General features: G+C 36.2%; 1 protein-coding gene across 7 annotated transcripts in view; it reads right to left on the bottom strand.

Annotated features, from left to right (window-relative positions):
- Nucleotides 1-13,934: 13,934 nt before the first annotated feature.
- The window catches only part of MSRB3 (methionine sulfoxide reductase B3), a 78,462-nt gene continuing 65,333 nt past the window's right edge, over nucleotides 13,935-27,063 (bottom strand). For all 7 annotated transcript variants that reach the window (XM_081331965.1, XM_081331970.1, XM_081331971.1 and 4 more), the window contains 2 exons: nucleotides 23,286-23,383; nucleotides 13,935-16,630 (listed from right to left, as the gene is read on the bottom strand). In XM_081331965.1, coding sequence (XP_081188091.1) covers nucleotides 16,466-16,630; nucleotides 23,286-23,383 — 263 coding nt within the window. In that variant the 3' untranslated portion in view covers nucleotides 13,935-16,465. The remainder of the gene's footprint in view (nucleotides 16,631-23,285; nucleotides 23,384-27,063) is intronic.

Genomic DNA, 27,063 nt, shown 5'->3' with positions numbered 1-27,063 from the left:
TTGTTTGAAACTGTTCTCCCCAACCTAGAACAAAGACAAATAAATTTGGATAGCAGGCAGTCTGAAGGGATAGAGAGGAGATGGAAAGCAGAGTTACAATTTTGTTTTCTGGATTTTTTTTAATATATATGTGTGACTCGCCCTGTGAACTGATGCAGCCATTTCAAGAGAGCCTTGCTCTGAATGTATGAAATGTTCCCATAGCACTTTTTATCAATAGTTACTCATTTCTAAGGACACAGGAAGAGTCATCTGACATTAGACCAGCATTCCATTTTCTACAGCAATCCACCACATGCCTTAGGAAATCCATCTGAAGAATATAACACCAACTACCCACCAGATTCTATAACTACTGGCATTCAAAATGATGAAAGTAAGTCCTAATTATAAATAGTCATAAATAACTTTGTCCTCCATAAATTTATGAAAGTGTTTAAGTTCATGGCCATGCAACAGTTTGTCATTTTCTCATCTGTGGTTGTGAATGTCATAAGTTTAATATGTAGAACTAACTTGCCAGAATTCATTACTATAAAAATAGTAAAAGTACTTGTAGAGAATCTGTCAAAACACATGACCTTTTTGTCAGTCTTCAAGATTGTTCTGAATCCAAAATAATGCTGTTTTCTACTATTCTTTAAACAGGAGAGAAAACTTTCTATTTACTTTTGCATACTGTGAAAAATCTTTATACCCATATCACGTATACTCAACATACTTGTCACTCTTTCCTATTAAAAAGCACCAAAAGATCATGACTTTTTCTTTTTTTATTAAAAGGTTTTACAGATACATTATAAACATAAAACCCACCCCTCCCCCACCCCCACCCAATTTCCCCTCCCTCCCCCCCCGACTTCCAAGAGCGTAATACAAGGCATTAACCCTAACAGTCTTAAACTATAATATGCTAACTAACTATAATAACACTTTAAATCCTATCAAACTTTAACTCTCCTTAAAAGTAACTAAATAATAATAAATCTTATAAATCTAATACTTATTCAAATGCTAAATGAAACTTTTTGGTCCCATATTTATTCTGAATATAATCAATCCATCTTCTCCATTCCAAGATATATCTTTGTTGCGAATGGTCTTTCAAATATGCTGAAATTTTTGCAATTTCTGCCAGGTTCGAAACTTTTAAAGTCCATTCTTCTATAGTAGGCAAATCTTCCTTCTTCCAATATTGCGCAACCAAAAGTCTTGCTGCCGTTATTAAATTCAGCATCAATTTAGTTTCTATAGCAGTAGAGTCAATAGTAATACCCAGCAAAAATAATTGTGGAGAAAACTTTATCTTTTTCTTAAATATCTTCTGCATATTCCACCAAATTTTAATCCAAAAAGCTTTTACTTTTTTACAAGTCCACCATATATGATAATACGTTGCATCATCACAACCACACCTCCAGCATTTAGGCTGATAATTTGGATACATACATGCCAATTTCTTAGGATCTAAATGCCATCTATAAAACATCTTATAAAAATTCTCTCTTAAATTTTGTGCCTGTGAAAATTTTACATTTCTGACCCAGATTGTTTCCCAAGTATCCATCGTTATAGGTTCTTGAATATTCTGGGCCCATTTTATCATACAATCTTTAACAAGTTCCGTTTCTGAATCTATTTCTATCAATGCATTATATATCCTTCTTATATGTGCAGGACCTTGATCTCTAATTTGTTTAACCAAATTTTCATCTACTATCGAAATACCAATTTTCTGATCCTGTTTTCATCTAGCCTGTAACTGCCCATACTGAAACCAAGTTTGTACTATCTTTTCTTCTTTTAAAATATTAAATGGCTTTAATTGCCATACATTTCTTTCCAATCTAAGAATTTCTTTATATGTAATCACATCATGCTTAAATCCCACATTTATATTTTCTATCGCATGTTTAGGTATTGCCCAAATTGGAATTTTAAAATTCAACTTATAACGATATTTTTTCCAAACTCGCAACAGGGCATATCTTAATATGTGTGTCTTAAAAACATTACCCACTTTTTTGTCATACAATAAATAAGCATGCCAACCATATAACAAATCATATCCTTCAATATTCAGTAATCTCCCTTGTGTTAAATTAAACCAATTACTAATTGATGATAATGCCGCAGCCTCATAGTATAATTTAAAATTGAGCATTTTAAGACCACCTCTTTCACGTACATCTTGCATTATCTTAAGTTTAACTCTCGGTCTCTTCCCTGCCCAAATACATTTATTAATACCTCTCTGCCATTCCTCCAAATTTAAATCTTTTTTAAGTATAGGTATCATTTGAAACAAAAATAAGAATTTAGGTAAAACATTCATTTTCACAGCTGCAATTCTTCCCAATAAGGACAATTGTAATTTTTTCCAACTATCTTTTTGTATTTTTAACCATAACAATTCATAATTATTTTTATATAATTTCGCATTTGAAGCTGAAAGATATACCCCCATTTGATCTTCTTAACTATTTCAAATCCCGTTAGTTTTCCTAAAACTTCCTTTTGTTCTTTAGTCATATTTTAGACAATATTTTAGTTTTTTGCCTATTTATCTTAAATCCAGAAATTTGTCCATATTGTAAAATTATTTCCATTAAATCTATAACCGATTGAGTTGGTTGACTTAATGTAATTACCCCAGTCATCCGCAAACTCTTGCAATCTATAATGTTGATCTTTAATTTTAATTCCCTTTATTTTCTTTGAATCATGTATTTTGATCAACAATATTTCCAATGTTAAAACAAACAATAATGGCAACAGCGGACAACCCTGTCTTGTACCCTTTTCAATTTTACAAGCTTCTGTTAAACTACCATTAATTATTAATTGAGCTGCCTGTTTTTGATATATTGCCCCAACAGGTTGTAAAAACTTATCACCAAACTCCATCTTCTCCAAAATTTTAAATAAAAATTGCCAATTCAATTGATCAAAGGCCTTTTCGGCATCCAAAAAGATCAGCGCTGCGGGGACTTGATTATTTCTTTCCAAAAATTCTAATAAATTTACAATATGTCTCACATTATTTTTCATTTGTCTATCACTTATGAATCCTGTTTGATCACTATGAATCATTTGCTGCATAACCTTCATTAATCTATTTGCTAAAATCTTTGCAAATATTTTATAATCATTATTTAAAAGCGATATAGGCCTATAATTTTTAAGGTGAACAAGATCTTGATCTTCCTTCGGGATCAAAGTTATAAATGCTGTTTTCCACAATGGAGGCACCTCTCCTCCAGATTGAATTGTTCTAAATAATTCTTTTAAAGGCTCCACCATTTCTGATTGTAAATTTTTATAATAAATAGCTGATAAACCATCTGTACCGGGTGCCTTACCCACTTTTAATTGTTTAATTGCTAAAATAATTTCTTCAGCAGTTATCAATTGATTCATCCCTTCCCATTGCTCTTGTGTAAGTATTGGGATATTCACATCCTGTCTAAACCTTGCTTTATATCCCTAGCATATAATTTAGAATAAAATTCAACAAAAGCTTTTTTAATAAGATTTTGCTGAAACACCTCTTTACCCTTATATTCTATCTTATCAATATTTTAATTTATTTTATTTTAATTCCATTTATATTATGTGATCTTTGTTTTTTCCTTAATAAGCTAACCACCTACCCGGCTTATTAGAATTATTAAAAGTATTATGTTTGGCATATCGTAAATTAGTTGCCACTTGATCTGCCATTAACATATCAAACTGTCCTCTTAGCAAGTTAATTACTTCTTTCAACCTCTTATCAGATGGGTTCAGAATAAGAGCTTTCTCTTTCAACTTTATTTCCTCCTCTATTTCTTTACACTTATATTCCAATCTATATCTATGTTTATTATTCAAACATATTAGCATTCCTCTCATATAAGCTTTACTTGCATCCCAAACCATTTCAATGGGAGTACCCTTATGCATATTCATAATAAAAAATTCTCGCATATGCTTTTTACATTCTACCACATTTTCTTCATATCTAAACAAATTTTCATTTAATCTCCATGATCTTCTTTCCCCCATGCCCTTATACAATTCCATCCAAACTGGACTATGATCTGATAGAGTTCTTGGGCATATCTTAATCTTCTTAATCCTAGGAAAAAAATCATTAGTAGTTAATACAAAATCAATCCTAGAAAAAGATTGATGTCTATCAGAAAAAAAAGTAAAATCCTTTTCTTCCAAATTTCGTTCTCTCCAGACATCTCTCAATTCCAAGTCATCTTTCAAATGAAAAAAATGATTTTGGCAATCTAGCATGGCTTGGAGTATTTTTAAAAGATCCTTTTTATCTTTCTGAGTATCCAACACTCCATTCCAATCTCCCATTAAAATACACGATTTATAATCTCATTGAATTATTTTATTATGTAACAGTTTATAAAATTTTCCTTGCTGTTGATTAGGTGCATATACTCCAATTAAAAGTGTTTTCTTCCCTTCTATTAATAGTTCAATTATAATATATCTTCCTTGTTTATCTGCTTCAATTAAATTAGCTGTTAAGTCTTTCTTTACATAGATAACTACTCCATTTTTCTTCTCTGGAGCAGATGCAATAAATTGTCTAGAATTTATCAAATATTTTTTATCAGATGCACGAATATGCATTTCTTGCAAACATATAACATCATTTTTAAATTGTTTCAAATACTGAAATACTTTCTTTCTCTTTTGTGGTGAATTTAATCCATTAACATTCCAGGTTAGAAACTTTGTCGCCATCTTTTGCGACTTGAAGCTTTCGGAGCGTTTCTTGCAGATCCATAAGCATCTGCCTCTTTGGCCTAGCTGCTCCCACTGCTTCACTAGAAGTAGATTCCTGACTTGTAGTTATAGAACACTGTTTCTGTTGTTGTTGTTGTTGTTCCTTATGTCTAGATGCAGCCAGTGTCAGTCTTAGATTCTTCTAATAAAACCAGGGGTTGCACAGTTTCCGAAATTTGCTGTACTTCTTGTACCTGTCGCTCTCCTTCTTCTTTTCCTCCTTTAACTTCTTCTTTCCCTCCTTTAACTTCTGAAGATGGTGGTGAACCTGCTTTCAATACATTAGAATAAAAATCACTTGCCTTCAGGACTGTATTAAGACAATATCTTACTTCAGCACAGTGGCGTAGCGTGGGTTGTCAGCACCCGGGGCAATTTGCGCCCCCTAACCCGGTGACGTCATGGCACCGCCGAAAAGACGTGCCCCGCAGCGGCGTAGACTTTCCAAGAAGAGTCGCGCGCATGCGGGATGCTTCCGGGTCCCTCTCGAGGGCGGCTGGGCGGGTCTCCGACCTGCAAGAGCCGCTGCATTCAAGCTCGCACGTGAGCCCCGCTAAATAAAGCCACGCATGCGCACGAAGCTAGGCCAGCCGGCCGGTGGGTCCGTCTTTGCTCGGCCAAGCCTGCCGGGGCGCCTGCGGGGCGCTTGCGGTTGGCCTGAGCCTGGGCGGAGAGTTGGGCGCTTCTATTTATTTTATTCAGTTTATGTGGCCACCCATCTCACCTGCCGGACTCGTTTCGCTTTGCAAGAAAGAGCAGCTCGAGAGCGGAGACAAGCCGACTCTGTGCAGCCCTTAGGGCTCCCTGAGCAGCTCAGTGCGAGCGCGCCCCCCCAGATGTTGCGCCCGGTGCGGCCCGCCCCCCCTGCACCCCCCACGCTACGCCACTGCTTCAGCATAATTCACCACAATCCCCATTGGTATCTCCCATCTGAACTGAAGCTGTTGTTTTTTTAATTCATCTGCCAGAAAAACAAAATCTTTCCTTTTTCTCAAAATTCTTGGGGAAATCTCTTTCAGAATCAAAACCTCTTGATCAGCCACTTTAAATCTATTATTGTAAAAAGCTTGAATGATCACATTTCTGATCTTTCTCTTTGTAAAATACACAAGCACATCTCTTGGCAGTTTCCTTTGCCTAGTAATCCAAGAATTAACACAAAATACTTTATCTATCTCCACAAAAAAATCTTCCAGTTGAATTCCCAAAATAGGCGCCAGAGCATCCATCAACATCTCCTCCAGATTTTCCTGTGGATTTTCTTTTAAACCTCTTATCCTCAGGGCAAACTCCATGTCTCTATATTGTGTCATCACCACTTCATCATCAATTTTATCCATTTTATTCTCAACTTCACACATTTTAGCTTCCAGCATCAGATTATTTTGTTTCACTTCTTCCACACGTTCATCCAGACTCTCAATACAACCTGAGAGCCCCTGAAATGCCATCAAAATATCCTCCCATATTTCCTTATTTTTTCTTCAATAAGTTCTGCCACCTGCTCAGATATTTTTTCAGACTGAAGTTTTAAAGCATCTTTTAAAGAATCTTGTAGGTCTTTTAAAGTCAATACAGGTGCAGCAGCTGCAGAAGGTAACATCAAAGATTGAATTCCAGATTGCTGAACAGGCGATGCCCCCGGACTTTTAGGAACGAGGATTCCAGGCGGTTTGGAAGCCATTTTAACACCTAATTAACTTTCGTTATACACTTTCACTTTTCTGCCCCACTTGCTATTGTAATTTAACTGTTAAATATCCAAGTCTTATAATCACTTTTAAACAGCTCCAAAGTTTAACAAAATCTTTTAAAGTTTTGAGAATCCAGTTTCCACATTCCTCCTCAATATCCAAACAATCACTTTCACTTTGAGGAAAAAAAACACCAGCCAGACGCTTTCAATTCTTATTACAAAGAATCACTCAGGCGCCATCTTCCCCTTCTTTTTAAAAAATGATAGTTGAAACAGGAAAAAAGTTGAGGTTCCAGAGTTAAAGTCTTATACTTGCTGTTTATATTGCTCCCGCATCCGCTCCGCCTGCATCAATTACTCAAGATAACAATCAAATCCAGCAGGAGTGGATTCAGCGTCTTGTTCTGCTTAAAAGCAGAAAAGTCCTCCGATCTGGAGTATTTCCGGGCTTCGGGGGAGCTCTCACCCTTCAAGCCCCAGAATAAACATTCTGGGGCTCTAGGGGAGCTCTACCCCTACCCAGAGTCTCCCCTTCCCCTCTTCGCCTGAGGAGAAGGGTTTTTGAGCCGCAGAACAGGTGATCATCGGCTGCTCCGTGGCTTTAATAAAATCAGAAGGCTGGCGGTCGATCCCGACCATCCACGCCACTGAAGCGCCACCTGGAAGTCCTCAGATCATGACTTTTTCTAAGTTGCTCCAACTTTCTTCTGCACCTGTTTCAGCACTAAACCTTGTTTAAAAAAATCTATAGCTATTTAAACTGTACACAGTACTCCATGTATGACTGTGATTAAATAGATCTTTACCCTTATGGCCTTTTGAAAGTGTAGAAATTAAGGCAGAAAACTAATATATAATATATAAAGAACTCAAGGGCTGGTTTCTCCATTTTGCAGAATAACTTCACAATATCAGAGGATAGAGGACATGAAGCATGTAGCAAGATATTAAGAATGGAACTATGTGCGCAAACATACAGCCTATTCTGCACCCCCCTATTCTGCACCCCTCAAGCTAATATGCTACTCTAAATTCTATTGCCAGTTTATAATATTTTATTTATTTATTTATTTTATTGCATTTATATACCGCCCTTTTCCTGAGGACTCAGGGCGGTTTACAGGGAATTAAAAATCAAACATACAAAAGTTAAAAGCCAAGTTAAAAATATTAAATTAACCCTGTACTATTAAAAACCCCAATTAAAATAATTTTCTCCTCAGCCTGGGCCCGAGAGCTCAAAGAGCCAGGTCTTCAGGCCCCGGCGGAATGATCGGAGGTCGGGGGCAGTCCTCAGCTCCACCGGCAGCTGGTTCCAGAGGGCAGGCGCTCCCACTGAGAAGGCCCTATCCCTGGGTGTCACCCGCCGGCAATCTCTTACCAGCGGAACCCTGAGCAGACCCTCCCTGTGGGAGCGCACTGGGCGAAGGGCGTTTGAAGCCGGCAGCAGGTGTTCCCTCAAGTACCCCGGACCCAGGCCATGTAGGGCTTTATAGGTAATAACCAGCACCTTGAATTTCATCCGGAGGGCAACCAGAAGCCAATGCAGCTCGCGGAGTAGAGGTGTTACATGGGAGTATCGGGAAACCCCCATTACAACTCGCGCAGCCGCATTCTGCACCAGTTGAAGCCTCCGAGTGGTCTTCAAGGGCAGCCCCATGTAGAGAGCGTTACAGTAGTCCAAACGGGAGGTCACAAGCGCATGAGTAACTGTGCGTAGGGCGTCTCGGTCCAGATAGGGACGCAACTGGCGCACCAGGCGAACCTGTGCAAAAGCCCCCCTGGTCACGGCTCCTATATGATCTCAATTACTAGTATATACTCAATTACTAGTATATTTGGCTTATTATTTAGAATTAATGAGCTAGTACTGTCTGTTCTCAACCTACTTCTGCAAAGGAGAATGGACCAAGACAGAGTTGATGTTGAGTATTAACTGCATTTTGCTTATAACTTATAACTCAACTAGAGATCACTATCAAATAAATGGTACATGAAAATGTAAAAATCATCAGCATGAAAGGTAGCTTAATGATATTGCTTTATAAAATAATAAAATGCAAAGGTAAACACATCGCATAACAGTACATATATTTTCCTTTCAGTAACTGTACCTTAGAAATTCAATCATAGTTCTGGCTGTAAAGCAACCGTCACATGTTGGGAAGAAAGGATTGAAGCATGAGATTTCCAATTACTTTACATTCCCTCAGATTTAATTTTATGTTGTGCAGGAAATTTCATTAAGCAAATAGCAACTTAGATCAGGGGTCTCCAACCTCTAGTCCATGGGTTAGGATTAGGGTTAGACCAGCACAAACAAGCAAAGCCCCATCCGTGGGATGCAGGCAGCACACAAAACCACACACACTCTGGTCCGTGGAAAAACCTTTCTCCATGGAACTGGTCCCTGGTGCCCAAAAGGTTGGGGACCTCTGGCTTAGATAATTAGAGCCACAGCTACTTCCACCTGAAATCTCAAGAAGAGAGAAAGAAAATAATTGTAGTCTTGGCAAAATCCACCTAAATTTATCATGCTTAAAGTCTAGATGTTAACAGACAGGAAAACAGGCTGTTATATTGTATGGTTTAATTGAAAGTTTGACATATTATAGAATATGATGAATCCAAATATGTCCAGAGGACACAAGAATGCACACAACTGTTGCAGTCTCAGTACAGTATAAAATTGTGCACAAATTAGGTATTTGAAGACTAAGTCCAGACTTCATCAAAATCAATAAGATAATTAAATCACAATAAGTTCAGTGGATCTGTTGTACACAAGACCGAAATTGGCTTCAAATATATATCAATTCCAATAGTTGCCAAGACTTCAGCTGAATCACAGGTTTCCAAGCTTAATTTTGAGATTCTTTATTTTAGCTGGTGACCACACTAAAATGTTGAAAGAGACAAGGGAATGTAGCAAGATGGGAAAATGACAAAAGCAAAATTTCATCATTGCAACACAAACTCCATTCTTTCATATGTATGTGAAGAGTAATGTTGATTTCATATTAATTCCACAAGGGCCTCTGTTACTTTAAAAGAAGTTTGTTTTATCTGCTGAATAAATACTTTATTATTCAATAGGTGCATTCAAAGATTGTTTGAGAAATGTGTTTGAAATTTTCACCACATACAGATTGGACCAATATGATTCATATTTTAACTACATGATTTTAGCTTGAAAAGTCTTTCTAACAAATCATTTGTATGCTGCAACTGACAGTCCAGAGATAAATATTCAGCTAGTGGGCAGGGGAAAAACCCAAAACGAAGTATAATATCAAGATCTACAGGGAAAGTTAAAAATGCAACCCATAGGAGCTGAGATCAGACTGAGAAAACCAGATTGTTCCAAGAGGTTATCAGCATGGAGAGCAAAAGGGAGAGAAACAAATATCTCTAGCAAAATGCCTTAGTGATTCTTGCTGCTTTGCAAGGCCCATGTAGTTGGTGCCTCTTTAGCCCAGCTGGTGTTTGTTAATGTGAAGGCAGCTCTCTCTCCCAAGATGCCTGCCCCTTAGCCTGGAGCAATGATGCTGTTCCAGCCTTTGTTCTTTGATTTGGTGGTGTCACAGGTTGTGGCTTGGGGTCAGGGAACTGAACTGATAGATTTATGGGATGTGCAAAGCTCAGGACTACATCATCTTCCACTGTCTATGAACTTGGCAGCTCCACAGAGTCCTGGTATTCACCTTTAGATATCTATCATTCTGAGCAACGTCCAGCTGAGATATACCCCAACACAAACTTCCATTTGAGATATTTTGATTCACTCAACGTCCAGTCTGGTACTTGTAGTCTTAACAGTAGTTATGATGATTTTCAAATCTTCCCTCATCTACAAAACAACAGCTATTTCATTTTTGTAAAATCATCTTTTAAAGAGGGAATGAAATAGCAGAAGACTGGCTCACTCTGCTAATCAAGAGATAATAGCCTGTTTGAGGGATCAGTAGTACCAATTAATAACACAATTATGAGAATGTAAATACTGCAAAGGGTGGCCCAAAGGAGCTTTTTCAAAAAGGCAACTGGACTTTCTTGATTTTTTTTCCTTTGAAAACATTTTGCTTCTCATCCAAGAAGCTTCTTCAGTTCTAACAGTTTTAACTGAAGAGGTTTCTTGGATGAGAAGTGAAATGTTTAAAAAACAAAAACCAAGGAAGTCCAGTTACCTTTTCGAAAAAAGCACCTTTGGGACAACCATGACCTGGATGACTGAGAATCTCCAGTCAAGGAGTGCCAGAAATGCCAATGCCTGATAACTGTATCATCTCAACTGGAATTTCCAGTTCAAAAAAGATAAACTGTAAATCACAGCAGCAACACCTTCTTTTAAATTTGTAAACCTTTAACTACATTTTTATTTAGCTAGCAAGCAATTTCAATGAAATTCTGAAAATTTTATCCTATTTTTTATAATTTCACCTTCTAGAAATTATAAAAAAAATTAGGATAAAATTTTCAGGATTTCATTGCTAGTTAAATAAAAATGAAGTTAAAGGTTTACAAATTTCCCTTCTCAAATATTACCGAATTTCTGGTTTTATCAGCGCAACACATGCTGCAGAACAGCAGACAATGTATGTCCACTCCAGATAAGGAAAGAAATATTGAAGGCCCGTTAAATGAGGACCCAGATTGTTGAGGGCAATATGCTGACTCTGTAAACAGCTTAGAGAAAGAGCTGTAAAACATTGTGAAGTGGTATATAAGTCTATTAATTTGCTATTGCTATTAATTTATTTTAGCATTTAAGGTGGAAAGTATTGGAATCCTAATTTATTCTCTCCCTCCCTTACAATTACAAATAAATTGTTTCATGAACAATAAATATGCTGCCCTTTTATGACACAAATCAAAGCATATTCACTTTGCCAAATAGTAGATGCAACAATATTTAGTTATTTTTACTTATTGAAACATCTTAATTGTTATCTTTAAATGATGTTTTCCTTGAACAACTTGCAATCGCTTTAAAATTACAATGAAATGTTAAATAAAAACACTGGGTAAAAATACAGAGCACAAAGACATTAAAAAGAGGTAGGGTAAATAAATATAATTAGATACAGAATTCTATTGTGGAATGTTGCATATATGTTATATATTAAAGATAATTATTTTAATGTTTGTCTAGTCCTAGAAAGAAAACATGCCACTGGATGTCCCTTATAAAGGAAAGCATGTGAAAACCCGGAGTTGAGAAGGTGGTATCCTGCTGTACAGCTGCTTCCAAACCTCAACAAGGAAGGAGAGCTGGTGCCTGGCCAATTCTAGGGTTTGGGTTGGAATTTTCAGGAAGTGGTTTCCTTCAGATATTGGGGACCCAAGCCACAAAGGAATTTTAGGTTAATGCTAGGAACTTGAATCTGGTCTGCAAGTGTACTGGGACCAACCAAGGATACTGCAGAACTGGCATAAAATGGCCATAAAGTTCTGGTTAACATTCTTACTCAGATAATGCTATACTGTTCAAGTCTGCAGAGCATCTTTAAAGATATACCAGCATATAAACCATTGCGGTAATCTATATGGGCATTATTGGGCAGGGATTAATGAAGTCTTTATTTAGAGGAAATATGTTAAGTCATCCATCAAAAGCAAAATATCGCTCTATGAAGAAAGATGGATGCCATTTACTTACGTGAGTTTCAATTTATTTCACAGCAAATTGGGATTCTTTAGAGAAAAGGTACCAATACTTTTGGCTGTGCCTGCAAGTATTATAAAGAATAATGCACAGCTGTTTAGAAATACTTTTAAGATGAAATTTGTGATCACATTACTTTGTGTCTACATTCCAAATTGTATCTATTTCTTTAGAGGAACCTCCTTCACTTGATGATTTTTGAGCTTCCAATCCAACAAAGGATTACAATTACATTCTTATGTTACTCTCTCTGTTCAGTGCAGCACAACATTCAGATTATGGACACTTTTCAGAATAGAAGATTTTCCAAAGTATTTAAAATAAGTATTAAATTAAAATAAACATAAATGGTTTCTTCCTTGGGATTTTAAAAGCCACTTTGAATGTAGTGTATATTTTAATAGCCTGCCCCAAACCTACAGATCTTTAAGTTCAAAAACCTTTCAGACTTTTAGAAAATCATGACAATATTTAGCATTCATGATTATCCAGGCATAGGTCATGAATATGATATTAATAAATGAACATTGCATAGATTTCAAATGTAGAACGATGAATAAACTATAATGTTGATTGAATTTTTAGAAATTATTTCAACTATTTGCACACAACCTTGCGAGGTCTTTTCAATAAAAACATTATGAAAACATTTGTCCAGGATGAACAAAGCTTCTTGAAAAGCATACATACCTATAGCTGATAGTTTAGTTCTTTTGCATGAACTCTTGAAAAATAACCAGGATAAAATATTTCACAGTGTTATTTATGCTTTACTCTAAATAATTCTGAAGACATCCAACAGAACTTCTAAAACAAATCCAACTGTCAGCTCAAATATATTTTTTTAAGTTGGGGTAAATATGAACCCACATTATCTGTTTCTCAGAAAGTATATTCTTAACTAATGTCTAACCTTTTAAATAGTGATTCCTTCAGCTGATTCCATAGATATCAAAGCATTAACATGTAAACAATGCCAGATTTGCTTTTACAAATGTCCTGTAGTTGGCTTCTTACTCTTCAAAACTTGATATTCTTGCTGAAAACAGTAATGCTAATAATTGTTTTTTTGTAATGCTAAGCAAACTTTGTGGACTTAATACCAAAAAACCTATCCTTTTGAATTCATTGAGCCTTGATGAGAAACCTATGATCCTCCAGATATTGCTGACAATAGGTTCCATTAAATCTGGCTAGGGTTTCTTGGAGTTGGAATTCAGCAATTTTATACAGACCATGTTTCTCTACCCAGTCCACCGTAAACATGACTGAATAAAAATCCATCTATCTGAATTGGAGAAATAATATCTATATCTTTTAATAGTTCTTTGGCTATAGAACAGTATCAAATCCCATTTATAATAATTACAATGATTAATTGATGAATAAACTTTTCATTTTGATTTCAGTGAGAAATAAGTAACTTAATTTTCTATATTTTTCCCCTCTAAGATAAAATTAGAGTAGTTTTTTCAATTGCTCCTCCCTTCAACTACAACTAAAAACATGAAATATATTCCCGGGATCACGGCATGTACAGGGAATTATATTCTGTTATCAATTTGCTTTTCCTCCTTATAATGCATGGCTGGGAAACAATGGCCCTTTTATGACTTGTGGACTACAACTCAATTCTGGGAATTGAAGACTACAAGTCATAAACAGGCCATTGTTCCCCATCCATTATAATGACTGCTTAGTACCAGAGTGCCCCCCCCCATGGACTCTAAGATACAGACCATCCTTGATTGAGAAATAATGAGTCAAAAGAGAGAATATAGGAAATATTTATTTATAAATTAAATATTATATATCTTTGTTCAGCAAACATATTAAAAGATATTTTCATCGAATAAAACCTAATGTCTTAACAGCAAAAAATAGTTCTGATGGCAAGTTCCAAGTATACTAAAATAGCCATTCTCTTTTTCTCTCAATATCTGTATAAACTCTTATATAATATAGACTGAAACATGCATATTCAGTAATTATTCTCAGGCACACCATACAAAATATCCAAGAGACACCAATGGACTCCCCAGTCATAAATTGTGCTCAATAATATCCAAGTTATAGCAAAGCCATAAACAAAGTAATATTTTGAGCTTTGCAGTACTGTAAGTGTCACACTCACATTATTTCTAATAGATATTATTAATAAAAAATGATCTATATCCATGTTTCCATTTATTAATGAAATTATACTCTGACAGCACACCTATATGTGGCCATATTGATTCAATTCACTGCATTTCATAAACTGTAAATATAAATAAACTTATGAAAAGCTTACATTATTGCTTATTAGAGTCTGAGGGATATGTTTCTTTAACAAGAACAGAAAAATAGGTTAAAACATTAAATGCAAGTTACCTCAAAAATTAATGCCCAATATTTTTGCTGATGTTACAAATCAGAGATTTCATTTCAGAAAATATGACTGGAGAAAACTAACTTCTAATAAAAGTACAGGAACAAATGGCAGAAAGATTTATCCAACAAATGAGAAAATAATCACATGCCTAAGAATGATGCTACAAATAATTCTTATGTATATGATTGTATTCCTAAGTCCTATATCAATCTATAATTCAATTGTTTTGCTGTTAAGATGCATGAGGCTAATAGATATCAATTTTAACTATTTTGTTTGTCAGATACAGGTGATCTGTTTGATACAGATAATGAATTATGGTAAAATTATGTTAAATAGTACAATAATGTTATATTTCATAAAATGCTGTTATTCTCAAGCATGACAGTTAATTTTCACAGCAATCATACCAATTCCCTTGTAACATAAAGTAGAAAGTAGGTACATCCTTGTGATAGGTTTATTTCTGTCATACACATACTAAAATCTGAGACAAATTCACAAATTATGTTGTCTCCTTGCCAGTCCTAGTACTGACCTTTTAATTTTTTTAATCAATAGTGAGGACAGTGTCATGTTCCCACCATGGAAGACCCACGATAGGTTCCATGGCAAATCCAATGGTTTTCCAAAGGAAGAGAACAACTTAGAGATCCCATAGATCAGCTGGGAATGGCCACACTTCATACTCAGCATTTCCTCTTTAAGGCAAATCGCTCACTCTTAATAAAACCAGACATCTCATACTAACACTTTACCATAGACCACTATCTTTCACTGGGTATGACTACTTGTGGCATATGGTTTTGTTTATGAAAAAGTATTGTCTCTTTATTCTTATGCAAGTGGACATGACACTGAGGATAGTAGATCTTAAGATATAAGTTGAAAAGGAGTAAGAGAATATAGCCTAAGTGATTATCTCCCAAGTGGTAATAAAAAGGCAATGTAGGCACAGCAATTTGATATTTAAAATAGGACTTTCCATGTATCTATTTTACACATTGCCACTTAAAACATTGTAAAGGAAATTTCAGGAAGGTCTGTACCATTTAATGAGATATTAACTTTCCCAGGACAACACTAATTGATAAGGCAATACTGAGTTTTATATTTACATAAGATCACAAATAGTAAAAAATAAAAAAATCTCCCCCACATTTGTAGACTAGTCTATGAGTCCTCTTTTGAGTCTTTGAGGATAAAAATACAATGAGGATTTTTAAAATTACAAATATGAGAAAACAACTGATATATGATTACTAGTCTTCATATACATCTTTTAAAAGTATATTGTGACTACTCTGGCCTCTTAAGCTGTTCCAAGGGAAAGCCACCTGCTACATAAAGGAGTACATCTACTATCTTTTCTAGGCAGTCCCAATATAAATGTGATCTTATTTATTTATTTTTAAATAGTATATATCTAACTGAAGGCAGGGTGTATGGTTGCCATTTATGTAGATGTATACTTTTATAGAAATCCAAGATAAAACTTGATTATATAAAATTATACAGCCTCATTTATGGAATGGTACAATAATTACAGAGAGTTAGTTGAGTATATGTGTAAAACAAAACAAAATTGCCTAAGTGCCATTAGGAAACTGTTTTCTTACTATGGTTGTGTACTGAATGAAAAATGTGAAGGAATATAATTCAGACATATTACAAGAAACATGTAAGTAATCAATACCATAGTGTCAAAAGACACCTTGTTATGGGACTGCTTCAAAGCATAGAAGTTGTGAAATAGTTATGTGTAGTTATATAAGAAAAGGAATTAGCATGTCTCATTTTGATCAGGAAAAGAACTGTATACTGCAGAGCATCTTTGTATGTTGTTTTTTTTAAAAATAGTATGTACGATAGAAAACCATTTAGAAATATTCTTTCCATGTCACCTAGGAAAACAATCTTAAACAACAGATTCCCATTACAGCTCCGTCTTATCTGGTTGTGCAGATGTAGAACTAGTATTGTCTTCTCCAGCATGGTTCTTGTCTGCAGGCTCAAAAGCTAATGAAGCTGAATTTATGCAATATCGTTTTCCAGTTGGACGTGGCCCATCATCAAATATATGGCCAAGATGAGCACCACACTGAAAGAAAAGAAGATATCCTGCGTTCATTTTTAAATGTAGAAAACCTAGTGGGAAAACTTAAGGTACATGTATCGTTGTTTGAAAGTTAACATACATGGGCTTTATTTTTAAATTTGTTAAATTGGATTAAATTTAATACAGGGATTTAAAGTGCTGATCTTCAGTCTATGTTCCTTTTTATTTAGTTCTTTGAGAAACTTACTCTAAACAAATGTGTTTCAAATACATACAATTTAATTTCAATTTGTACAAAGTGAATATGCTTATCCACATATCAAACAAAAAGGTCATTTCTTTAAAATACAAATGAAAGAGAGTAATGCAAGATGCAACATTGTCTTAAGATTTCCATATTGTTCTTTTCTGTCCTCTTCAAATGAAATTAATTCTTAAGAGGATATTTAACTACAATAAGTAAACACTAAGACACTGTAATGTTACAAAATTTAAGTGTTTCCTGTAGGTGACTTACAATCTTTACAGGTGAAACTCGAAAAATTAGAATATCGTGCAAAAGTTCATTTATTTCAGTAATGCAACTTAAAAGGGGAAACTAATATATGAGATAGACTCATTACATGCAAAGCAAGATAGTTCAAGCCGTGATTTGTCATAATTGTGATGATTATGGCGTACAGCTCATGAAAACCCCAAATCCACAATCTCAGAAAATTAGAATATTGTGAAAAGGTGCAATATTCTAGGCTCAAAGTGTCCCACTCTAATCAGCTAATTAAGCCATAACACCTGCAAAGGGTTCCTGAGCCTTTAAATGGTCTCTCAGTCTGGTTCAGTAGGAATCACAATCATGGGGAAGACTGCTGACCTGACAGTTGTGCAGAAAACCATCATTGACACCCTCCATAAGGAGGGAAAGCCTCAAAAGGTAATTGCAAAAGAAGTTGGATGTTCCCAAAGTGCTGTATCAAAGCACATTAATAGAAAGTTATGTGGAAGGGAAAAGTGTGGAAGAAAAAGGTGCACAAGCAGCAGGGATGACCGCAGCCTGGAGCAGATTGTCAGGAAAAGGCCATTCAAAAGTGTTGGGGACTTTCACAAGGAGTGGACTGAGGCTGGAGTCAGTGCATCAAGAGCCACCACACACAGACGGATCCTGGACATGGGCTTCAAATGTCGTATTCCTCTTGTCAAGCCGCTCCTGAACAACAAACAACATCAGAAGCGTCTTACCTGGGCTAAAGAAAAACAGACCTGGTCTGTTGCTCAGTGGTCCAAAGTCCTCTTTTCTGATGAGAGCAACTTTTGCATCTCATTTGGAAACCAAGGACCCAGAGTCTGGAGGAAGAATGGAGAGGCACACACTGCAAGATGCTTGAAGTCCAGTGTGAAGTTTTCACAGTCTGTGTTGATTTGGGGAGCCATGTCATCTGCTGGTGTTGGTCCACTGTGCTTCATTAAATCCAGGGTCAACACAGCCGTCTACCAGGAGATTTTGGAGCACTTCATGCTTCCTTCCGCAGACGAGCTTTATGGGGATGCTGACTTCATTTTCCAGCAGGACTTGGCACCTGCCCACACTGCCAAAAGCACCAAAACCTGGTTCAATGACTGTGGGATTACTGTGCTTGATTGGCCAGCAAACTCGCTTGACCTGAACCCCGTAGAGGATCTATGGGGCATTGCCAAGAGAAAGATGAGAGACATGAGACCGAACAATGCAGAAGAGCTGAAGGCCGCTATTGAAGCATCCTTGTCTTCCATAACACCTCAGCAGTGCCACAGGCTGATAGCTTCCATGCCACGCCGCATTGAGGCAGTAATTGCTGCAAAAGGGGCCCAAACCAAGTACTGAGTACATATGCATGCTTATACTTTTCAGAGGTCCAATATTATTCTATATACACTCCTTGTTTTATTGATTGCATGTAATATTCTAATTTTCTGAGATTGTGGATTTGGGGTTTTCATGAGCTGTACGCCATAATCATCACAATTATGACAAATCACAGCTTGAACTATCTTGCTTTGCATGTAATGAGTCTATCTCATATATTAGTTTCCCCTTTTAAGTTGCATTACTGAAACTTTTGCATGATATTCTAATTTTTCAACCTTCACCTGTATGAAGAGGTCCTACAGAAACTAAAATAACTGTTGGAACAAGAAGTGTAGGATTATTCCATAGAGTTCTGTTAGGATTCAGGACATCATTTCTAAAAAAAGATCCCCGAGTCCTCAAAAGCTTTAAGATAATTTTTAGACAGAGAAAATTATAAATAATATGTCATTTTGAGGCAAAATGTTTCATTATAAGTATCACCTTGCTAGTACAATAAAGAACTGTATGATACACAAAAAGGTAGCTTTGAGACATATTAATATGTATTGTTCATATAATTAAACTTTATAGCTCCCAGCTACGAACTGCCACTCCAGAGACAGACCTATATTGTCTAGCAAATTTATTTTATATCAAGGCAACATTTTCACTTTAGCTATATTGGACTTCTGTTTTTTCTTGGAAACTAACATAATAGCATACAAAATATATCTTATTATCTATGCTTTTAATTAATCAGATCCTTTAATGATTTTTCTTGATGTTTCTATCTACTAATCTGCTACTTTATGATTTACTCTCCTGTTAAATAGCCTATTATAATAATGCGCTATTATTATATACCACTGTGAGCTACCTTCTGATTGCTTTGGAATGAAAAGCAGAAAAACAAATTCCAAGAACAGGACTATGTCAAAGTGGTTACACACAAATAATTTAACTGAAGGTCTTAAGTAGAAGAAAAATATAAATACATCAGAGCTCCCCAGGTAGACTTTTGCCTACAGAGTGTAGTTCTACTAGCACTGAAATAATTCTATGATTTGTTTAAGATGATTGCCAGTAGGAAAGCTCTGGAAAGAAAAACTGAAAATGACTGTATAATACGTAAGCCCACTTCCTAGCTTGTACAGATGATTACCTTAATATCAATTTGTAAGTAATTCTAGACCACACTGATCTAGAAAGCCTATAACAAAACCAAGATCAAACTTAAATTTCAACTGAAACTAATTCAACTGCAATAAAAAAAACTCAGAATTTTCATTCACCATTGCATTTACTTTTCTAAATGCTTCTACGTATGACTTTCAGTCAAATTCCTTTTGTGTTCTTTTATAATTAACCATATCTTCCTGTTTCTGGGATTTGATATTTTGCTCAATAACCTTTTCTCCCTGATAAGTCTGTACTGAGCCATTAATGCTATGGAAGATAGACGATAGTAACAGTCAAAGGAATTAGAATGAGACATATAATGGAAAACAGTGTTTAACATGATCACTCAAGTATTTTGGCAGAAGGAACTTAAAGATAAGCAGTAAGATACATGAGAATAACCCCTGGGTTTCTGTCAGTACTCTTACTCAACTATTCATAACATGGAAGTAACACCCAACATCCACATTTTGCATTTAGATTTAAGAGAGCAGAGGTCAGAGAGGAACCTCAAAAGGATGTTTGCCTGAAGGACAATTTCTAAGCCTCCTGATTTGGGTCACTTACAGTGAGGGAAAAAAGTATTTGATCCCCTGCTGATTTTGTATGTTTGCCCACTGACAAAGAAATGATCAATCTATTATTTTTATTTTTATTTATTTTAACAGTGAGAGACAGAATAACAACAACAAAAATCCAGAAAAATGCATTTCAAAAAAGTTATAAATTGTTTTGCATTTTAATGAATGAAGTAAGTATTTGATCCCCTATCAATCAACAAGATTTCTGGCTCCCAGGTGTCTTTTATACAGGTAACGAGCTGAGATTAGGAGCAGCTTGGTGAGAAGATGACAACAGTTGGTACGATTATTCACAAATAGAAGAAACACAAAATAACTGTCAATCTCCCTCGGTCTGAGGCTCCATGCAAGATGTCACCTCGTGGAGTTTCAATGATCATGAGAATGGTGAGGAATCAGCCAAGAACTACATGGAAGGATCTTGTCAATGATCTTAAGGCAGCTGGAACCTAGTCACCAAAAAAACAATTGGTAACACACTATGCCATGAAGGACTGAAAACCTGCAGCGCCCACAAGGTCCCCCTGCTCAAGAAAGAACGTATAGATGCCCGTCTGAAGATTGCCAATGAATATCTGAATGATTCAGAGGAGAACTGGGTGAAAGGTAGAACAATTAATCAGTGGAACAACCTGCCTCCAGAAGCTGTGAATGCTCCAACACTGAAAGTTTTTAAGAAGAGACTGGACAGTCATTTGTCTGAAATGGTAAAGGGTTTCCTGCCTGAGCAGGGGTTGGACTAGATGAGTTCCAATGTCCCTTCCAACTTCATCATCATCATCATCATCATCATCATCATTGATCATTGCACAGTCAGCCAGATGTTCAGACTGGATTTGGCATTTTTGTCTACCTATCGAGTCCTTACCAAGGACCTGGGATAGGCAGATATGGATGTTTGATGGTATTACAGATATTGTCGCAAGATGGAAGCAGTTCCTAGTAAGGCCACCTTTTGCAATTGACTAATGGCGAATTTGTCAACTCCAATGGTGTTCAAGTGGTGCCCCAGTTGTTTAGGGATTGCACCCAAGGCACCTATTATTATTGGTACTACCCTTGCTTGCCTTTGCCACAGTTTTTCTATTTCTATGTCTTTGTATTTTGTTATCTTCTCCAGTTCTTTCTCGTCTACTCTGCTGTCTCCAGGCACTGCCACATCCACTATCCAGACTTTTTTTGTCTTTCTTATGGACAATTGTTAAGTCTGGGGTGTTATGTTGCAGGTGCTTGTCTGTTTGAATTCTGAAGTCCCATAGCAGTTTAACGTTATCATTTTCTATGACTTTGTCTATTTTATGATCCCATCAGTTCTTGCTTACAGGCAAATGATATTTCTTGCAGATCTTAAGGTTTGGTCTTGTGCAGCCAGAATTAGTCCCTCGGTCTCTTTCTTCAACTTTCCTGCTCTTAGCCATTGCCAGGTCTTGTTATTATCTGCTTTCCACTATTTTTTAATGTACTGACCAAGTAGTGCTTTGTCTTCCCAGGCCTCTATTCTGTTCTTCATTTGGTCTTTCTTGTAGGCCAGTTTGGTCTCCCCAGTAATCAGTAAGCCTTCCTGATATACTAATTTCAGTGCATCTTCATCACTGTCCTTCAGATATTCTTCCAAAGCCATTTTTTCTTCTTCAACCATCTGATGTACTTGCAGTATTCCACGTCCACCTATTTGCCTTGGTAGATAAAGTCTGTCAATGTCACTGTGTGGATGAAGGGCATGATTCATTGTCATTATTTTTCTGGTCTTCCTATCCATTGTTTTTAGTTCTGCTTGAGTCCAGTCCACTATTCCAGCTTTGCATCTAATGACTGGAATTGCCCAGGTATTGATTGCCTTCACGGTATTTCCTCCATTAAGTTTGGACTTTAAGATCTTCTTCACTCTCTTTATGTATTCACCTCTAATTTGTTTCTTGACTTCAGTGTGCTTGAAGTTGTCAGCTTGAAGGATACCCAAGTATTTGTAGTAATCTTCCTCATCCAGACTCTTAATGTTATTTTCGTGGGGCATCTTTGTTCCTTCAGTTTTCACTATTTTTCCTTGTTTGATGATGATGATGATGATGATGATGATGATGATGATGATTAAAGTGGTGTGGTCAGATGAGACCAAAATGGAGCTCTTTGGCATCAGTTCAACTCGCTGTGTTAGGAGGAGGAGGAATGTTGCTTGTGACTCCAAGAACATCATCCCCACTGTGAAACATGGAGGTGGAAACATTATGCTTTGGGAATGTTTTTCTGCTAAGGAGACAGGACAACTTTACTGTGTCAAAGGGACAATGGACAGGGCCATGTACTGTCAAATCTTGGGCAAGAACCTCCTTACCTCAGCCAGGGCATTGAAAATGGGACGTGGGTGGGTATTCCAACATGGCAATGACCCGAAACACATGGCAAAGGCAACAAAGGAGTGGCTCAAGAAGAAGCACATTAAAGTACTGGAGTGGCCTAGTCAGTCTCCAGATCTTAATCCCATATAAAATCTGTAGAGGGAACTAAAGGTTCGAGCTGCCAAATGTCAGCCTCAAAACCTTAATGACTTGGAGAGGATCTGCAAAGAGGAGTGGGACAAAATCCCTCCTGAGATGTGTGCAAACTTGGTGACCAACTACAAGAAACGTCTGACCTCTGTGATTGCCAACAAGGGTTTTGCCACCAAGTACTAAGTCATGTTTTGCGAAGGGATCAAATATTTATTTCACTCATTAAAATGCAAATCAATTTATAACTTTTTTGAAATGCGTTTTTCTGGATTTTTTGTTGTTATTCTGTCTCTCACTGTTAAAATAAACCTACCATTAAAGTTATATGCTGATCATTTCTTTGTCAATGGGCAAAGGTGCAAAATCAGCAGGGGATCAAATACTTTTTCCCCTCACTGTATGTACACACTGTTAAATAAAGTTTAACCTAGATAACAATATAGATTCTCATTAGACTTTAATTTTTTATACCTACCAGCTGTTGTGCCTATGAGTAGTCAGACAATTGTTAATTTTTGGGTAATTAAGAATTTGCAAGTCTTTCTATGTGAATGGATGAACTAGAGCTGCTACAAAAAAAAATATCTTTAACAGTATGGCATTTTTGTTGTTTTTAAACTGACCTGAGTGCAGCTTGTCTCAACCCTGTGCATCCCAAATGAGTAGTCATCAGTACATGTAATTGTGTCAGAATTGATTACATCATAGAATGAAGGCCAACCTGAAAAATAAAGAAGGGACAAGAAATTAATCGGGAATGATTTGAGAGTTAAATAAACTTCTGACGGTTTTAATCACAAAAGTGATTCTCAGGCATTTGCTATACTCTGGATGAGCACATTGAACAGGCAAAGCAAAGCAGTAAGTTTTCACGTTGTGAAATACTGTACTATTTATTCTTGTCTAGGGAAATAGTCCTGTATAGTCTGAAAATGTGTGAAACCTCTAAAGAATTATATTTGTTCATAACTGTCATTTTAAAATCCCCACTTTTGAAGAATCTAAACAAGAAACAGAAAGTTAACAGGCCTCCAAAACACAGGCATTCTTATCAAAGTGAGAGAAAAGGGTTTTCTCAAGCACTCCATTAATTTTCCATCACTTTCTACTTTAAAAACAAGATTTCTGGTGTAGCATATACATTTCTATGTGCTCCTATTCATGCACATGGGGGATGACTAGAAATGCATGTCATTCTGGCATGTTTTATATGGGAAAATGTCAAGGACCAACATTACTCTAACAGGAGCTAATTGGGAACAGTTGTTTTTCTCTTCTATCAAAAAATGTAAAAACATTATAGCCATTAACTGCAACTTTGATATGAACTGGGTTTATACAATACAGCCAAAAAGACAGTGTAAATAACATGCTTCATATCTTCCACTCACCTTCACCATTTTTTTCTACAAAGATTCTCATGGGAAAGTTAGTATAGCTCCTATACAAAAACTAATGGAAACACTGCATTCCTACTCAGTCATGTAAAACTAATGATTTAAGATTACAGCCTAAAATGTATCCTACAAAGTATATCAGATGAGACGATATAGAATTCTATAAAAACATTGAAGACGAACAGCAAAATGACACATTTGCCAGGTTGTAGACAGCACCACTAGAGATGTCTCCATTCCTGCCACTCAGTGGAAAAGAGCCAGGGAAAAGCAATCCTATATTTCTCAGGAGGAAAGGGGTCCCCAAAAATTACTTCTGGATTGATTCTCTTATCTACTGCTATAACAGACAATAGGGTTTGGAAGAAGAATGGCTTTATCATGCAAACAGGTTGAAACTTGTTCAGTATTGAGAAAACTTTCTGAAAAGTCTTCATTATACCTAAGTGACAAACATCAAAAACTAGTATTAATACATTGAGAAAATATCCTTCTTATGAGAAAAGTTATATTGCAAAAATGCTTCAGATGAATTTCTTTCCAGTTTTGATATTAATAATCAATTACTGTCTGTTGCAGATTTTTTCACTTGGATTCTGCTCCAAGCCTTTAAAAAATTTATTATCCTATTCATATGCTGAAAAGTCTTTAAAAAGATAATGTCTCCTTCCAGTCAAGCTTAGCTCTTGGTAACTATATAAATATTTCCAGGTTACTTTCTGGTCAATAACACAGAAATGGTTTGCCTTTTTTATGTAGGCTCGTGTGTATTTCTATTATTACAAATTAATAAATTACAAATCTAGGCAATGAATCTGCACTATAAGCTCCCATTATTATTTGATACTTCACAGTCTACTAATACTATGTTAGCTGTACTATTGTTCATTGTTATAGTACAGAAGGTCAAAATAGGTGGGTGTAGGTCTCACCTTGGGGGAAGGGGGATGTTACAGAGGGCAGTGCCATGGCAGAAAAGGCTCTTTTTCTGCCCCCCACCAGCCAAAATTCCTTAACTGACAGGATCCGCAGCATGCCACTCCTGCCAGCATGCATGGAGTGGGCTAATCCCATCAGGGTGAGACAGTTCCTCGGATAACCTGCATCCATGCCATAAAGGCTTTAGAAGAGATAACCAATACCTTGAATTGGACCCAGAAACAAACTAACAACTTGTGCAGCTCATGGAACAGTGGTGTAACTTGGATCACCCTAAGGCCTCAAGAACTGCCCACATTACTGTGTTCTGTACCAGCTGCAGCTTCTGGAAACTCTTCAAGGGTAGCCTCATGTAGAAAGTGTTGCAATAGTCCAACCATGAGATAATCAAGAGTTGAGAGACTGAGCACAAAGAATCCCAATCCAGGAAAGGGTGCCACTGACCCACAACATGAAGTTGCACAAAGGCTCTTCTAGTCACAAGCTCATCAATCAGGTGTCGCAAGTCCAAGAGAACCCCTAAATTGCATACTAGGTCTGTTTGGGGTTGTGCTACCCATCCAGAACTACAGAAGCCATTTGGTTTTGCCAGGGTTCAGTCAAAGCATGTTGTCCCACATCCAGACTCCAATAGCCTCCAGGCACTGTAAGAGGGCAGTAAAAGCATCATTAGGATCACCAGGGGTGGAACTATAGAGTTGGGTATCATACACATACTGATGATACTTCAACCCACGGTGATGAATGATCTCACCCAGCAACTTCATGTAGATGTTAAAAAGGATAGGAGAGAGTACCAAGTCCTGTGGCACACCAAAAGAAGTGGCTGTAGAATTTTATTAGAAATTCTATTAAAAACAGTTTGCCTGGATCGTTAGCTTTTTAAAAAAAAATTAAACTTGTTTTAAAATACAGTTAACAGGGACTTTAAAATAAGGTTTATATGTGCCTTGCTGAATTAAGTAAGGCTGCCAATAGCAGCAAGAACACAGGAAGAATGAAAATATATTTTTCTTCATTTAACAATACCAATATTTGTAAAGTTATCAACAATATAGTAGGTTTAATAAGCTTTAGTGTTTTAATTAATTAGCTTTAATAACAAAATATTATACATGTTGCAAAATCATAGAATAATATATATTCACTCCAACCTGCTATTCTTTATCTCACTAGTTAAAATGCTGTGGTTAATTATATCTTTGTATTTCAGGCAAGCTATTGAATCGGCTTCATTCTAGCTAAACTATTGCTTTATCTCCTATGTCAGAGGTCCCCAACCTTTTGGGCACCAGGAACCAGTTACATAGATAGAGGTTTTTCTGCAGACCAGAGGGGGCGCAGTTTTGTGTGCTGCCTGCATCCTGCTTTGCTTGTTTATGCAGACCGGTTGCTGGCATGCTGTGGCCCGGTACTGGTCCACAGACTGTGAGTTGGGGACCCCTGTCCTATGTTACTTTAGATCTTCTAAAAATGTGAGTTAGCTATAGATCTTCAGCATCAAAGGAATTGAATGGCATTGTTAGAATTATAACCTTAAGCTATAATTTTGAAGTGTCATTTTAAAATGTTTCAGATAGTTTTTAAAATTTACTAGCGACCTAGTAATCTCAATCCTAAAGTATTTGATCTTGAATAATATTTTTGTTGCTATCTCAAAATGTAATTCAATAAAACATCTCACATACTGCCCAAGTTACTGTCTTGCTCCAGGATGCTATAAAAGTGTAGTCTGTAGAATTAAGATTGTTCACAGTAAAATACTGTCTCTGGAGGGTCCTCTGCAGTTATTAAAGTTTATGTTATAGAATTTTATCAATAAAATACAGTATCAGATCCACATGAGACAAATTAACTTTTATCATTCAAGTTAAATCAAAGAAAAACTTAATCCTGGAAGAAATTTCTTATTAATATGAATGCAACGTTTTTCTCTTTTAAACTACTGCAATTATTCTATGTAATGACTAGGAATATGTTCTAGCCAAAAATAATCATTATTTTTATTGATTCAGTTATTTAAAAATTAGAAACAAGTAATTTATTGGTTTAATTCAGTGGAATT

This window comes from Vipera berus (genome assembly GCF_964194415.1).
Source record: "Vipera berus genome assembly, chromosome: 6".
Taxonomy (NCBI): Eukaryota; Metazoa; Chordata; class Lepidosauria; order Squamata; family Viperidae; genus Vipera; species Vipera berus.
Note: the sequence above shows the minus strand (reverse complement) of the source record. Positions and strands in the feature narration are given on the sequence as shown.